This window comes from Mizuhopecten yessoensis, unplaced genomic scaffold, assembly GCF_002113885.1.
Source record: "Mizuhopecten yessoensis strain PY_sf001 unplaced genomic scaffold, ASM211388v2 scaffold3799, whole genome shotgun sequence".
Taxonomy (NCBI): Eukaryota; Metazoa; Mollusca; class Bivalvia; order Pectinida; family Pectinidae; genus Mizuhopecten; species Mizuhopecten yessoensis.
Genome location: NW_018405225.1, coordinates 715,383 through 733,505, shown reverse-complemented (window position 1 = coordinate 733,505; position 18,123 = coordinate 715,383). Strand labels below are relative to the sequence as shown.

At 36.3% G+C, this 18,123-nt stretch overlaps 1 protein-coding gene across 2 annotated transcripts in view; it reads right to left on the bottom strand.

The window, feature by feature from the left end:
* Positions 1-8: 8 nt before the first annotated feature.
* Positions 9-18,123, bottom strand: part of LOC110448032 (carboxyl-terminal PDZ ligand of neuronal nitric oxide synthase protein-like) — a 113,802-nt gene continuing 95,687 nt past the window's right edge. For both annotated transcript variants that reach the window (XM_021494065.1, XM_021494066.1), the window contains 4 exons: positions 14,228-14,376; positions 6,916-7,116; positions 4,117-4,263; positions 9-2,948 (listed from right to left, as the gene is read on the bottom strand). In XM_021494065.1, coding sequence (XP_021349740.1) covers positions 1,920-2,948; positions 4,117-4,263; positions 6,916-7,116; positions 14,228-14,376 — 1,526 coding nt within the window. In that variant the 3' untranslated portion in view covers positions 9-1,919. The remainder of the gene's footprint in view (positions 2,949-4,116; positions 4,264-6,915; positions 7,117-14,227; positions 14,377-18,123) is intronic.

Genomic DNA, 18,123 nt, shown 5'->3' with positions numbered 1-18,123 from the left:
ATGAATAAATAAAACACTTCTCACTAGAATCAATGCCACTAATAATAGGATACATTTTCATAAATATTACAGATCAATGATGACATAAAATATCATATCAATATTTCACTGAAACTATCAAAGCTTAAAACATCAATTGTGCAATGATGACCTCTTTTACTGTCAATAAAATGGTGAATATTTCCACAGGAGGATTTACTAACTCGTGCTCCAAATATCTGTCACTTTATTTCTGAATACATAATTTATTGACATTATGTGTGAATTATAAATATACATATAAAAATGTAGATTATTGTTGTATTGCTTCAACAAGACACATGCTTACAAGTTTTATCAAACACATTGAATCTAGCAAACAGAACAGAAGTTAAAGACCCGTACTGTGAAGATTTTCTAACAGAAATCATGTGACTTAACATCGCTAACTAGAATATAGTGTACTGTATTTTAGCACTCAAGCATATATCTGTTTATTAGTGCACCAAATCCGTTTATAGCACTGTACAGGAATTCACATGTCGGTGTAACACTGGTACTGTTACAGTATATTTATTACATTAGTGACAGGTATGTATATTTCATAGGGAACTTACAGATTGTTTGTGCAATTCTTCAAAAAACAACCATAAAAGACACATTTCATTCGTTCTCAAACCATTTTTTGAGGACTTATGCAGAGTATTTGGCACATACATGAAAAAGCAGGAGTTAATCAACATTAAAATGCACCCTCCTTCTTCTATTTGACATGTCAATTAGGTGTATCAAACACTTCTTCCGATTGACATGTCAATTAGGTGTATCAAACACTTCTTCATAGAGAGATACTATTTTTACACAGATATAAGTTAAGCTACAAACTGAGGAATACAGTGAAATCGTGTAACACTAACATTGCGACCAAGAGATTAGTTTATAGACAGGCGATATCACAATACAGACTCCAAGAAGTCTTCATACCTTATCTACTAGAGAGGGACGTGAACACATATTTCTATAAAGGTTGAAATCTTTAACAAGTTCTAATGAAGAGCAAGGTTTTATATACAGTTTGTCATCTTGGTGGTATCTGTTTTGAAAAGACACTTTTCTGTTCCAATAATACATGTAAACAAAAAAAAAGTGTTGACTGTATAATTGGCTTAACAAAGAATTGTTGGATAATCTTCAAGTTAAACTAAAATCTGTGAATTTATGATGAAGCTTCTCTTTAAAAAGGACACCAACAAACTTATAGTAAAACATATTTATGTATACATTACTCAATTTTGAGAGCAGCCACATACAATTTAAACACCCTCCTAACAGGTGACTGTTGAGTATTTTATATCACACATGATATGTTCAGTACAAAATAAATGCAAATACCAGGGTAAGGTTACTCCAATATAATTCAAATAGTTTTTGACACGATTCATTGATCCTGGTGTGTTACCAAATTATATATACAAACTGTTGTTCAGGTCAATACTAAAAACTTGAAAACCTAGAGTTGACAAAACGAACAATAAATAATTAATATGCAATAGTAACTCTAGTAAAGCATCATATTACACGTAACCTGCTGCTTCCTATTCTATACAGGCTTACTGCTACCAATCAATGAAGCACTACACATCACTTGTAGCTGTCCATTTTGTAGTCGAAATCATGAAATAGTTATGATTATATATGTTCCTTGACTATTTACAGCACACAAAAATCTATAATCCTCCTTAGACTGACAGGAAAGAAACTACACAAGGCTCTTTTTTTTTTTTTTTGCGCAAATATTTGGTTTACAAATGTGACAAAAGAGCATATGCAGAATCTTTGACATGGTCGTAATCGTAACCTCCAGCCTGAAACAATTCCAGAGTGAAAGGATTGACCTTTAACCTTTAAACCCCGAAGAACAAACATTATAGGACAAAATCTCAGGAAACAAGATTTTCAAATTCCTCAAATGTGAGAGAGTCAATTTTACGAGGAGGTGGAGGGGGAGGGGGGACTTTAATTTTGATATTTGCCTCCTCTGGGTGTGCCACCTCCCGGTTAAAAGTGCTCTGAGGGGACGAGTCGACTGACTGCCGCCGGGCATGGTTATATTGGTCTGTATCACATATTTCCAGTGGAATTTTGTGTTTTGTTGTTGCTGTAGCTCGCACTTCCCGATTGTCAATATATTGAATGTCAGAAGTAGTCACAAAGTCTGCTGACATTTCGTTGCCTTTAAAAGCCGTTTCTGTGTGGTTGTTGCGCGAGTTATTGACACTGTTGTCCATTTCTGCACCACTATTACGACCAGCAAAGCATTTCACGTTGTTATTGTTGTTTACACTATTATCATTTAGGTGCGAACTTGATGAACTTGTTACTGTAGAGAAATAATCACTGTCCCCCTTTATCAACAGGTTCATCTCTTGTGAAGTAATACTGTCCATGCTTACTTGCGAAATTGTTGAATCTCTGTACGATTTTGAGTTTCGGAATTCTGGCGGTGGTGCAATCTTTGGTGTCTTGGTCAGTTTAAGTTCAAGCTTGTTTCCACTAGCATCTTGATTCGGCAGGGGTGTAATGATTTTCAGGTGCTCCTCATTGGAGTTCCGTGGAAAGTAACTCTCCACATTATCATTATACCCATTTGCAAACGGATTGCCAGTCACTGAGGATAAATCCCCGAACTGCCCGACAGGTTCCCCATAAAATCCGTCGGGTGAACTATACGATACGGGCTGTCCGTGTATGATGTGCTGCCAGTATGCACTGTCTGGTTTGGACAAGTTTTCCGTGGACATTTCTTTATGTCCACTATCCGGAGAGTCTGTGTCAAAGTCAGACTTGTTGTGCCGGATAAAGGAGGATGAGTCAGTCATAGAACCCATGTAGGAACTGTCCAGGTCCTGTTGATCAGGGGTGAAGATGGGCCCCACCTGGGGAGTCGTCGGGTCAGGCAACATGGAGAACTAGCAAGAAATATTAAATATACACATTAATCAAATACAAATTAAGGTAAAATACATCGGAATGACGACCTGATTAATATCTTCCTTTCTCCTATGTACATGTAGTACATTAATTACTCATCAATAAAGTATATTCCTAAAAATTAATACATATCTTTTTTTGCTTGAAATTGTGTTTAAAATTTGTTATGTGTTAAACATTGTATTCAATGACTTCGAAGCTATCAAAATATGTAGCAAAATTTTACATATGAGACCTTCAAAACATCCAAGAATAAATCGGTCACAATTGTCAGAAACATATTCTTTTATCATTTATAGAAGAAATAGGCTTCTTGTTCTTGGTGTTTTGAAAGTATCTTTTCATCGTAAGATTTATCTCCCTTATACCATCTTTTGAAGGTATATCCACACAAGGGAAACTAATCTTATAATGAGCTGTAGTGAAGAGTAGCCTTGTCAGATGTTAGTGAAAATGAAACATTTTTGGTGAAAAGTGACAGAATAATGTATATTATGCATCTCTATTTGTTAATATCTATTTTAGAAAATTAAATTTCTTACAAACAAGTTATTGTTAAGCAAGAGGGATTAATTATATACATGTAGTATCTTAAAGATTTTACTAATACCGTATTCGACCTAATAACAGCACCCCTACCTTTTTTCTGGGAAAGAGAATTGGTGCACTTAATTAAAACTGGTATAAGTGGCGTGTTTTTTTTTAAATATTATTGATCTGCCAATATAATCTTCAGTCTTTTGACCAAAGACTTATGTCCTTTAGCTTTTATATTACTGGGCAATGTAAGCCAGCAGTCTAGCATATTCTCCTGTTTCACCATTAGGCCAATTGTCTCCGTAACATTATAGGATTCATCCTTTGAAAGGTTGCACCAATGTTTGGGAGGTTGATTCAAACACATACGAACACGGTCAGTTTCAGCAAGTTTGAGCATGAAAGGGATTTATTAAGCACACCCTCTTGTGTTTTGTGAGGGCACAGTGTGCTAATTATTAAGCGATCTACGTTAATTCAAATAAATTTAATGACTTTAATAATGAAAATACTGAAAGGATTCACAAATATTCAGAGAAACAAATAATCTCTGGCATAGAACTCAGAGATGACTTAGCTATCCACTATTGCTAATGAAATCAACATTACTTGTAACTGTGATGGTGGAGGAAGCAGAGTTTCCATGGATGCTGATGTGCCTTTGACCTGGATCTCAAGTTCATGTAATCTAGTAACAAGCTCTGCCATGTGTTCCAGCATTTCCCTGTTGTGGACCAACAGCTGGTGAGCTCTAGCCTGGAGAGACAGAGAGAAATCAGAAGATTGAGAGTTATATACACGTCATTATGCCAGAGAAACATAAATGTTGGGATTCCTCACGTTTATAACAATACTCCATAAGGACATAGGTCAAGACCATGGGAATTTGATCGAAGTCAGTATTTATTAAATTATACCACAATAACATGAAAATATAAACAATTTATGTATTGATAACCTTGAACATTCTCACGTTTAGTATATATGTTTGTGTGAAATGTTCATGGCTTTTATTTTGGAGTGATATGAAGAACAGCATGGTCTCTACATATACCTGGTAATTTGAGAACTAGTACAATGTATAACCTCTAGAACAAACAGTTCTCCTGATGAACCTCTCAAGAGGTGAAAGCGCTAGGAATGTACTTATACACTCTTGTCATATACGTTACCTGAGATTCTATAGATATATACATGTTACCTGAGAATCGGTACATGTAGTAACAGACCATACCTGAGATTCTATGGATATATATATGTTACCTGAGAATTGTTACATGTATAGTAACAGACCATACCTGAGATTCTATAGATATATATATGTTACCTGAGAATCGGTACATGGAGTAACAAACCATACCTGAGATTCTATAGATATATATATCTATATGTTACCTGAGAATCGGTACATGTACTAACAGACCATACCTGAGATTCTATGGATATACATATGTTACCTGAGAATTGTTACATGTATAGTAACAGACCATACCTGAGATTCTATAGATATATATATGTTACCTGAGAATCGGCACATGTAGTAACAGACCATACCTGAGATTATATAGATATATATATGTTAATTACCTGAGAATCGGTACATGTAGTAACAGACCATATACCTGAGATTCTATATATAGATATATACATGTTACCTGAGAATCAGTACATGTAGTAACAGACCATACCTGAGATTCTATAGATATAGATTTATATGTTACCTGAAAATCGGTACATGTAGTAACAGACCATACCTGAGATTCTATAGATATATATATGTATATTTTACCTGAGAATCGGTACATGTAGTAACAGACCATACCTGAGATTCTATAGATATATATATATATGTTACCTGAGAATCGGTACATGTAGTAACAGACCATACCTGAGATTCTATAGATATATATATATATATTACCTGAGAATCGGTACATGTAGTAACAGACCATACCTGAGATTCTATAGATATATATATATATGTTACCTGAGAATCGGTACATGTAGTAACAGACCATACCTGAGATTCTATAGATATATATATGTATATTACCTGAGAATCGGTACATGTAGTAACAGACCATACCTGAGATTCTATAGATATATATATGTTTACTGAGAATCGGTACATGTAGTAACAGACCATATACCTGAGACTCTATATATATATATATATGTTACCTGAGAATCGGTACATGTAGTAACAGACCATATACCTGAGATTCTATAGATATATATATATATGTTACCTGAGAATCGGTACATGTAGTAACAGACCATACCTGAGATTCTATATATATATATATGTTACCTGAGAATTGTTACATGTATAGTAACAGACCATACCTGAGATTCTATAGATATATATATGTTACCTGAGAATCGGTACATGTAGTAACAGACCATTCCTGAGATTCTATAGATATATATATGTTACCTGAGAATCGGTACATGTAGTAACAGACCATACCTGAGATTCTATAGATATATATATGTTACCTGAGAATCGGTACATGTAGTAACAGACCATACCTGAGATTCTATAGATATATATATGTTACCTGAGAATTGGTACATGTAGTAACAGACCATACCTGAGATTCTATAGATATATATATGTTACCTGAGAATTGGTACATGTAGTAACAGACCATATACCTGAGATTCTATATATAGATATATACATGTTACCTGAGAATCAGTACATGTAGTAACAGACCATACCTGAGATTCTATAGATATATATATATATATGTTACCTGAGAATCGGTACATGTAGTAACAGACCATACCTGAGATTCTATAGATATATATATATATATGTTACCTGAGAATCGGTACATGTAGTAACAGACCATACCTGAGATTCTATAGATATATATATATATATGTTACCTGAGAATCGGTACATGTAGTAACAGACCATACCTGAGATTCTATAGATATATATATATATATGTTACCTGAGAATCGGTACATGTAGTAACAGACCATACCTGAGATTCTATAGATATATATATATATATGTTACCTGAGAATCGGTACATGTAGTAACAGACCATACCTGAGATTCTATAGATATATATATATATATGTTACCTGAGAATCGGTACATGTAGTAACAGACTATACCTGAGATTCTATAGATATATATATATATGTTACCTGAGAATCGGTACATGTAGTAACAGACCATACCTGAGATTCTATATATATATACATGTATATATATGTTACCTGAGAATCGGTACATGTAGTAACAGACCATACCTGAGATTCTATAGATATATATATCTATATGTTACCTGAGAATCGGTACATGTTAAGTAACAGACCATACCTGAGATTCTATAGATATATATATATATATGTTACCTGAGAATCGGTACATGTAGTAACAGACCATACCTGAGATTCTATGCGGGCAGCTGTCTCTGCGGCGAGCTGGTCCTTGAGGAGGTGGACTTGAGCGAGCGCCACCTGGGTGTGGTGCTGGTTCTGTTCCACATGGTCCTGTAACAGCTGGACATGATGCTGGACGCTGGCTGGATATACACCAGCATCCTCACCTGTCGTGTGTAGCGGAGACGCCTTGCCCTTACGTTTCACCTGCAAAAAAAACCAACGTATAGATATTTCAAGTGCTTTTTGCATATATAAATGACAAAAGTTTTGCATAGTGGTATACAGTAAACTCCACAAATGACAAGATTGTCTGTTACCAGACATTGTATTTGCTAGATTTTGCCAAAGGAAAGGCTTTGTAGTGTTCTTTTGGTTTATAAAATACCATGTAGACATTTTAGATCTAGTCATGCAAGAAGCTACAATGTATAAACAGAAGCAAATTAAATGATTTTCAAAATCCCTGCAATCTCAAGATAAATATTTCTTACTGCAGATACGGTAATAATAGTACAACTCTCTTGTAAGTACCCATTCCCTTTTTTCAGCATATTACTACATGATATATAAGTGTTCCTTTCCCAAACAGCTTCCATTTTGGTTGAAGTATAAACTGTGTATTATACATTAGTCTTACAATCTAACTGTTTTCCAGGACATTAAAAACAACATAAAAGGAAACAATTTTGAATGCCTCCCTGGTAAAATGTCTGTCAGTTCAGTTTGCTATACAGTAAATGCCACTAACTAGATTTTCTTATTTTTCATAAGCGTCCCCTTCAGCCAATTACAATGTCTACAGCAAATGGTTTTACCACTGAAAACCCAAAATGAAGCTAAACTCTGGTCTAAAAGAGACAAAATTTACCATGTAATTGATTTTATACACTATAAGAAGAAAAACAAATAAAAAGAAGACCCAGGGGGCTATTTCCAAAGCATTACTGTTATGTCTACAGTACACTTACTTCATTAAGCAGATATTTACACTTGATATCCTTTTTGTGAAGCTACATGTGGGTGCCATGACATATTCCCCTAGAATACGCCAATTATCATTGTTAAATTGTCAAATTACCCACACTTCTCTCCATTATTGAGTTTTAGAAACTGGCTCCTGGAGTTTCCCATAATGTTAAGGTATCTAAGTACTGTGTGTCTTACAAATTAGACACATGTCTCTCCTCCAAAATGCTGTCTACGTGGGAGTAATTTAGTAACATATATTTACACAATCACCGTCATGCTGGAATTGTAGGCTTCACTTTTCCTGGACATGTATGTATTGAATTTAGATTTTCCAACATCAATGAAAGCATAACAGGGAGAAAGTTTTACTTACAAACCACGTAATTATAGGCTGTCTGTACCTCTAAATGTCACACAGGAGAAATAGATTCTATAACTCTCCATCCTTAAATCAACTGATAGTAATTAATGATTACTTTCCACTGTACGATAACTTACGAATAATGTATGGTTTTATCATTGTTATTTGGAAAACGTGTTTGTTTTGACTAAATACCTCTCACCTGTTTGATCCGAGCTGGTATAAGACACACACTTACACATGAATACAGTTTACCTTTATTTTCATCTGTCCAATGAGCAGTCGGTAGGCATACGTAACATGTACTCAGTAGCTACTAGTGTTTTTACCTGTACACATTTTGTAAAGTAAGGGAGATAACTCTGCAGAGTAAACGTCGGTTTACTGCGACCGCGTAAATTACCCCCGCGCATATAGTTTTAACCTTCAAATCGCGTAATTTTTACCCAGCGTAAATAACCATGTTTACAGTACCATACTTTTTTGTACAGTAGATAGTCTATTTAACATAGCATACTTTTCTGTACAAAAGCTGATCTGTTTTACGTACCATACTTTTCTTACATACCTTCATTTTTCCTACAGTAGGTACAATGTAGCCTGTTTAACGCACCATACTTTACGGTACAGTAGCTGGTCTGTTTTATGCACCATACTTTACTGTGCAGTAGCTGGTCTGTTTTATGCACCATACTTTACTGTGCAGTAGCTGGTCTGTTTTATGCACCATACTTAACTGTGCAGTAGCTGGTCTGTTTTATGCACCATACTTTACTGTGCAGTAGCTGGTCTGTTTTATGCACCATACTTTACTGTGCAGTAGCTGGTCTGTTTTATGCACCATACTTAACTGTGCAGTAGCTGGTCTGTTTTATGCACCATACTTTACTGTGCAGTAGCTGGTCTGTTTTATGCACCATACTTTACTGTGCAGTAGCTGGTCTGTTTTATGCACCATACTTTACTGTGCAGTAGCTGGTCTGTTTTATGCACCATACTTTACTGTGCAATAGCTGGTCTGTTTTACGTACCATACTTTACTGTACAGTAGCTGGTCTGTTTTACGTACCATACTTTACTGTACAGTAGCTGGTCTGTTTTACGTACCATACTTTACTGTACAGTAGCTGGTCTGTTTTACGTACCATACTTTACTGTACAGTAGCTGGTCTGTTTTACGTACCATACTTTACTGTACAGTAGCTGGTCTGTTTTACGTACCATACTTTACTGTACAGTAGCTGGTCTGTTTTACGTACCATACTTTACTGTACAGTAGCTGGTCTGTTTTACGTACCATACTTTACTGTACAGTAGCTGGTCTGTTTTACGTACCATACTTTACTGTACAGTAGCTGGTCTGTTTTACGTACCATACTTTACTGTACAGTAGCTGGTCTGTTTTACGTACCATACTTTACTGTACAGTAGCTGGTCTGTTTTACGTACCATACTTTACTGTACAGTAGCTGGTCTGTTTTACGTACCATACTTTACTGTACAGTAGCTGGTCTGTTTTACGTACCATACTTTACTGTACAGTAGCTGGTCTGTTTTACGTACCATACTTTACTGTACAGTAGCTGGTCTGTTTTACGTACCATACTTTACTGTACAGTAGCTGGTCTGTTTTACGTACCATACTTTACTGTACAGTAGCTGGTCTGTTTTACGTACCATACTTTACTGTACAGTAGCTGGTCTGTTTTACGTACCATACTTTACTGTACAGTAGCTGGTCTGTTTTACGTACCATACTTTACTGTACAGTAGCTGGTCTGTTTTACGTACCATACTTTACTGTACAGTAGCTGGTCTGTTTTACGTACCATACTTTACTGTACAGTAGCTGGTCTGTTTTACGTACCATACTTTACTGTACAGTAGCTGGTCTGTTTTACGTACCATACTTTACTGTACAGTAGCTGGTCTGTTTTACGTACCATACTTTACTGTACAGTAGCTGGTCTGTTTTATGTACCATACTTTACTGTACAGTAGCTGGTCTGTTTTAGGCACCATACTTTACTGTTAACTAATTGGTCTGTCTGTCTGTCAATGCTTGATCCGTTCCTTAGGTGAAAACTGTTTCATATTAATGTGATTTGTCTCTTTCAGACAGCAAACAAGACTAGCCTCCTTTGGATTTTCTTGCCCCTGGAAAGAATGTGTCTTCCACAGACATTGTTAGCTACATGTAATATGATTTCTTAGGTAATCACATACATAGACCCGTGACCACCGCACATTCACCCCACATGGAAATTCTAAAGAACTGTTTTTTTATAATTGCTACAAAGGACACGTAAACTGCTTTATTCATGCCAAAAATTACATAACTACTGTATCTGACACCGACATGCTCACATGACCTACATACCAATGTACAAAGTTACACTGTTGGACACTGTCACATGAACTACACTGTTGGACAAAGTTACCTGACCTACACTATTGGACACTGTCACATGACCTACTCTGTTAGACACTGTTTGACACTGTCACATGACCTACAATGTTCAACACTGTCACATGACCTACACTGTTGGACACTGTCACATGACCTACACTGTTGGACACAGTCACCTGACCTTATACTCTATTGGACACTGTCACATGACCTACTCTGTTAGACACCCGTCACATGACCTATTCTGTTAGACACTATCACATGACCTACACTGTTGGACACTGTCACATGACCTACACTGTTGGACACTGTCACCTGACCTACACTGTTGGACACTGTCACATGACCTACACTGTTGGATACAGTCACCTGACTTACACTATTGGACACAGTCACATGACCTACTCTGTTAGACACTGTCACATGACCTAGTCTGTTAGACACTGTCACATGACCTCCACTATTGGACACTGTCACATGACCTACTCTGTTAGACACTGTCACATGACTTACACTGTTTGACACTGTCACATGACCTACACATTGGACACAGTCACATGACCTACTCTGTTAGACACTGTCACATGACCTACTCTCTTGGACACTGTCACATTACTTGCATTGTTAATACAATATTCCTCTCCGTATAAAGTTTGTTTTTCTCTCTGGAGAGTCAACTGTGATTTATCGCTGTGGTTTATCGCTGAAACGCCCTCAAACAATTACACCGTCTAGCCAACCCAAAAGTTACGTACTCCTAACAAATCGAGTCTATTCCTTCATTCTATGGTTCTGACATCTTGTAAGCATGGGCATGATTTAATTGTATTTCACAGAAATGGCTTCGTTTCCATTTTCCACATCAGGAAACTTCCCAGACTTAACAAGAATCTACTTTGTTTTAATGATTTATCGGCAGATCAATTCGGTTTGGCTCACCAGAACTTTTTTTCTGCACTAAATTTAGTCAATGAATTACATTTTTGGTCAACTTAAAAAACCAATGCATACGTTTTTGTCTAAGCAGTGTTGTAATGTCAATTCATGTATAAATATCAAATATAATTAGTCATGCCTTTCTCCTGAGTTGTTAATGATTAGTGATATCAATGGAACCTTACCACTATATCACCATGGCAACCATCCTGATGGAGATGTTTCTAGTACTTAGTTGTAATGAAGAGCGATTCAGATTTCCCCCAGATAGAAATGATAGTTGCCTGTCATAACCATCAATCAGCACTAATCAGCTGGCTATAGACCTATGATTGTATTGTCAACAGGGTCTGGTAGATCGCCCTGTTGATCTCAAATTAACTGATGGTCCAGGAGGCTTCTCTGTTAAAGAGGCCATGACCCATTGCTTAATTCATCTCCATTAGCTATATAAAAAGGTTATGTCATATTTGTAAATTTTGTATTTAAAAAAAAAAGAATAACAAATTTCATTGTTTTACTATAGATAACAACACAAACTGTCACTGTTATAAAGTACTGAAGATGAAAATCAGTCAACTGCTTCGTAAGAAATCTTTTACAAAAGTTCTAAATCTGTACCGTATTCCCTGTTCACTTTTGAATACAAGTCACTAAACATTTGGAACAGACAATTTCCATTAGAGATTGAAACAACTTCAATCACCCAAAACGGTCTGATAGTATACGTTCTGAATAATGGTAATTATTTTTAAATGATATCTCGTTTGTAATTTCTCTTGGCTTTTGAGAATCTGTGCTCCAAATGAGCCAGTGTTGCCAATAGGACTGTGATGTACACACCTACACGTTTTTACAGTTTATTGTTTACACACTTGATTCACGATAGCCTCTACATTTATCCTCCCTGCTGCCGTGTTACGTTTAAAATCAGATTTTTCCAATCTTACAGCTCAATCTGTGACAGTCGCTTCTGATCACGACATGTTCATCTCCTGTAGTGGTCTAGCCTGCTCTCTCTACGGAGCTCTTGTTCAGCCGTGGGAACTAGTCTGTCGTCCTACACAGTTATAATGGAAATGTTGGAGGTGACTATAAAATCGAAACCGGACACTGACATTGAATCCCCGGAATTCATTCTCTTGCCGTTGGGATGGGATTGAGTGTTAATGAAAATAACATAAACAGAAGAAAACAAATTAGAATTAAATATTCCCAATGTTTTGAGATATATTTTTTCTAACCTGGGTTAATAAGGACATCCCTGTGGAATTTCTTCTTTTTTAATTACTATTATTTTCTGCCTTTTATGTGATTTATTTACTTTTAAATATTGATAGCTTTATCTGGACCGTATGTCACGAGTAAACCTTCCTAAAATCCTTTAAAATATCAAAAAATCTTCAACTTTGGCTCTAACAAAGTAATTAGAGGCTTCAGAGTAGCACAAATGATTCAATACTATGATATATGCTATAGAATTTATGTTTTATATGTGTCACAAATTTCTCACGAATTCAGAGAAAAAATCTCATTATTTTTGACCAAATCTCACTAAAAATAATCACTGATCTCACTATTTTGCACCGAAAGTTATGGCATGTATGTAACAATACACTCCTACAACTCTCATCATACCTCAGGGATCAGAACTAGATTTTAAATTCTGTGCATTTAACCCTGGTTGTCTGTGTCAGGGAGAGCTAATGGCTAAACCACTAGTTGTGTGGCCATTTTGTTAACATTCTCCCGGTCAGACAAGCTGCAGTCATAGATTGTCAATCTTGTTCATTGCTTCACATGGTTTGTCAATGTGTTTGATGATTTAATTAACTCTAAGTTTGTTCGATATCCTGTTGTTGTATTTACCACCTGTCAATTACACTGACGTCCTGACAATCCTATTGACAGCCCCTCAGTTGTATTGAATGTCTACCAATCCCACTGCCTTAATATCAAACCTGTTGAACTTCAGTCAGTTTTTACAACGTCATGTCCATTGTGTTGACTGTGTTAATCAATATCATGTTTATCCTGTTTATTTCCTATCAATGTCACCGTATGCCCGTCCCAAAGGGGGCATGGCATGTATAGAGAACCCTACCGCGAGGTCCATATGTAGTAAGTGTCATACAGATTGTTGGGGAGGGGATCCCTATGTGCCATATATACTTTGGTTTGGTTTGTTTGTGTTTTACGTCCTAATAACAGCTAGGGTCATTTAAGGGCGTGTCAGGTTTTGGTGGTGGAGGAAAGCCAGAGTTCACGTAGAAAACACCACTGACCAGTACCTGGTGACTGTCCCACGTAGGTCTCGAACCCACAACCCAGTGATGGAGAGCTATAATGGCTAACGCTGTTCCTGCATGTGCCATACACCTTTGGACCGATCCATCCTCTTAGCATTATGGCTGGCCTTTCTTTACTTAATACATATCACACCACTTTTGTAATGGTGTCAGTTTAACTTTAGAGTTTGATGAACAATGATTGAATGATCACAGAAGGATTAATTCGTAACATGAAATATCCTTCCATTTTTCTTTACATTTTGGATATGATACTTTCCTTAATTAACACATCATTTTTAAAACCACTTAGTTTATAAAATCACTTAGGGTGGAATGCACTGAACTCACCGGTGACTTTGCTGCCATGGCGATGAGGAGGTCCTGAGCCTGTTGGAGGGCAAGCTCGGCCGGGGGTACGACCTTGCCCTCACTCTTCAAGGGACTGTTGCCCGTGGTCACGTGTTTCTTTTCCTCTTTAGTGTCCTTCTTATCTTTTACTAGTAAAATAGAAAAAAAATAAAGATTACAATTACGTATGGTACCTTTTTTTAAATAGTTGGTGTCATCGTCTGAAAGACGGTCCAGATTTGTAAAGTGCATTCAAACTCAGTTCACAGTTAACCTTGTCCGCTCAGAGTACTGTTCTGAGAGTGCAATATATATGTAACCTTGTATTGCCTAAAAACTTACTTTATATTAACACTCACAAGGTATGTGATGTGGCATCCTTAGTGGCCTAATTGGTTCAATGGAAAAAAAGGGTTAGCATATAGTTTAACAAGTTATTGACTTACCCGTAGTCTGTTTAGAGTTTTGTTTCAGAAGTGAGTTTTGGGATTTAAATGTTAAAAGTTTTTTCTCTTTGTTGTTTTAGAGAGAAAATTAAATTGTTCTCAATAAAAAATAAATATTATTGTGCTGTAAAACTAACTATTCAGACTTTGAACATCCAGATTTAAAAGATATTAAAACACTTTTTATTTTTTTGAAGTAAACAAATCAATCCTGCTGTCTTTTTTGAATGCTAATAAGATTTGTGGAATTCCATGATACTTTCCCTCCTGAACAGGCAATCAGAATTAACAGCCTGTAACTCAATCAGATAGCCGTGCATCACTACACTAACATCTAAGTCTGTGCTATGTTTATATCTAACATTTATTGGATTGCATGTTTTCATTTCAAATGAATGTTTTGATTTTTCAAAAAGAATATCTCTCCTGCAAACTTCTTTTGGATGATAGTTATGAAATCATTTTTATTAATTTAAGCTTAATTGGCAAATTCCAAACCTCCACAACATTGGTGAGGTCATTTACTTGTGGGGTTTAAGATAATGGGTTGCATCTGGTATTGATTCCTGAGAGAGGCCTGCTTGAGGGAAATCATTCTGGTAATAAATATATACATTCATTTGTAAATAAATATCCCTATTAATTAGATATTATATATACACTACATTTATTTTCAGCTGACCATCATCTTTACTTAAATGTACTTACAGAAGATTGTACAAATATGTTCTTAAACATTTTTGATGTACGTTGACTGATTTCTACATTGATTTTTTTTTCTTTAAAATCTCCTGTTGGTGCCTTCTATGAAATGTCTATGAATTTCTGAAAGTTACAACAAATTAACAACTGAGACTTTTAAAAAGAGTACATGGCTATGGCGAATTTCCTTTTAGACTCTTTGGGGCCTATAAATATAATTGGGATAATAACTGGATGTTTTTAATGTTTTTAACCTTAATTGAAAATAAATTGAAATTATGTAAGGTTGTTTTCCATTAAATAATGAATCAATATTCATGAAAATAACTGAGTCATAATGTGTAACTCAGATATTTGGTTTCCTTTGTTAAATGCCTCATATTCAAAAAGAAATAAAACACTCAAGCCATTCCAGATGTTTTATGAGGAATCTGTAATGTCTGAAATTCAAATATTCTAAAAAGTGGTCAATCAATTTCAATTTCTGATTTTATGGAGAAAAAAAAGTTACTGATGTGTAAGTGTGTAAGTCAGGCAAGTCTCGGGCAAAGATTCTGTAACATCCCAACCTCCCCTTATGCCTTCATTTGAATTATGTTACAGAATCTTAGCCTTCGACTGAGATACATGCATGACCTAATCTCCCTTAGTTACAGCTGGTTACTGAATGTTTCTCACATCTTTCAGTTGGAAAAACAATGGAACTTCACCAAAGTCTATATTAGTATTTAGATTATCTACTGGGAATGACAGTGGTTAAATTATCTACTGGGAATGAAGATGGCTGGATAATCTACTGGGAATGTAGATCACTGAATTATCTACTGGGAATGATGGTGGCTGGATTATCTACTGGAAATAAAGGTCACTGGATTATCTACTGGGAATGAAGGTGGCTGGATTAGTTACTGGGAATGAAGGTGGCTGGATTAGTTACTGGGAATGAAGGTGGCTGGATTAGTTACTGGGAATGAAGGTGGCTGGATTAGTTACTGGGAATGAAGGTGGCTGGATTAGTTACTGGGAATGAAGGTGGCTGGATTAGTTACTGGGAATGAAGGTGGCTGGATTAGTTACTGGGAATGAAGGTGGCTGGATTAGTTACTGGGAATGAAGGTGGCTGGATTAGTTACTGGGAATGACAGTGGCTGGATTAGTTACTGAGAATAATAGTAGCTGGATTATATACTTGGAAGAAAGGCGGCTAGATTATCTACTGGAAATGAAGTTTGACAATATCTACTGGGAACGAATATGGCTGGATTATCTACTGGGAATGGAGGTCACTGGATTATCTATTGGAAATGGAGGTCACTGGATTATCTATTGGGAATGAAGGTGGCTGGATTATATACTGGTAACTTAGGTGGCTGGACTATCTACTGGGAATGGAGGTCACTGGATTATCTACTGGGAATGGAGGTGGCGGATTATCTACTGGAAATGGAGGTTACTGGATTATCTCCTGGAAATGAAGGTTACTGGATTATCATCTGGAAATGAAGGTTACTGGAAAATCTATTCGGAATGGAGGTGGCGGATTGTCTACTGGAAATGGAGGTTACTGGATTATCTCCTGGAAATGAAGGTTACTGGATTATCATCTGGAAATGAAGGTTACTGGAAAATCTATTCGGAATGGAGGTGGCGGATTATGGAGGTCACTGGATTATCTATTTGGAGTGAAGGTTACTGGATTATCTTCTGGAAATGAAGGTTACTGGATTATCTACTGGGAATGGAGGGCACTGGATTATCTATTGGAAATGGAGGGCACTGGATTATCTATTGGGAATGACGGTTGCTGGATTATCTACTGGAAATGGAGGTTACTGGATTATCTCCTGGAAATGAAGGTTACTGGATTATCATCTGGAAATGAAGGTTACTGGAAAATCTATTCGGAATGGAGGTGGCGGATTATGGAGGTCACTGGATTATCTATTTGGAATGAAGGTTACTGGATTATCTTCTGGAAATGAAGGTTACTGGATTATCTTCTGGAAATGAAGGTTACTGGATTATCATCTGGAAATGAAGGTTACTGGAAAATCTATTCGGAATGGAGGTGGCGGATTATGGAGGTCACTGGATTATCTATTTGGAGTGAAGGTTACTGGATTATCTTCTGGAAATGAAGGTTACTGGATTATCATCTGGAAATGAAGGTTACTGGAAAATCTATTCGGAATGGAGGTGGCGGATTATCTACTGGAAATGGAGGTTACTGGATTATCTACTGGGAATGAAGGTGGATGGATTATCTACTGGAAATGGAGGTCACTGGATTATCTATTGGGAATGACGGTGGCTGGATTATCTACTGGAAATGGAGGTCACTGGATTATCTACTGGGAATGACGGTGGCTGGATTATCTACTGGAAACGGAGGTGGCTGGATTATAGAGACCCTACTGTTTATCATACCTTTTGTTTAATGATGTGTGCAGAATTGTTAATGATTTTTTGTTCAGGAAATACAAGGAAATACACCCATCACAATTAATTATCATGAATAATATGTCCAAACTAATGTCTTTAACTGTCTGTTTAATCACTACAACCATTACACTTTAACAAGGCTAATTTCATGTCTAATATGTTTAAACACATCTAAGCAGTATATAAGGCCTAAACCAATGTCTTTTTAATCACAACAAAACATGGTAAAGTGTTACTAATGTATTGTCTGTTTTACCAGTACCTACCTTTATAATGATACCAAACCAATGTACTGTCTGTGTTACC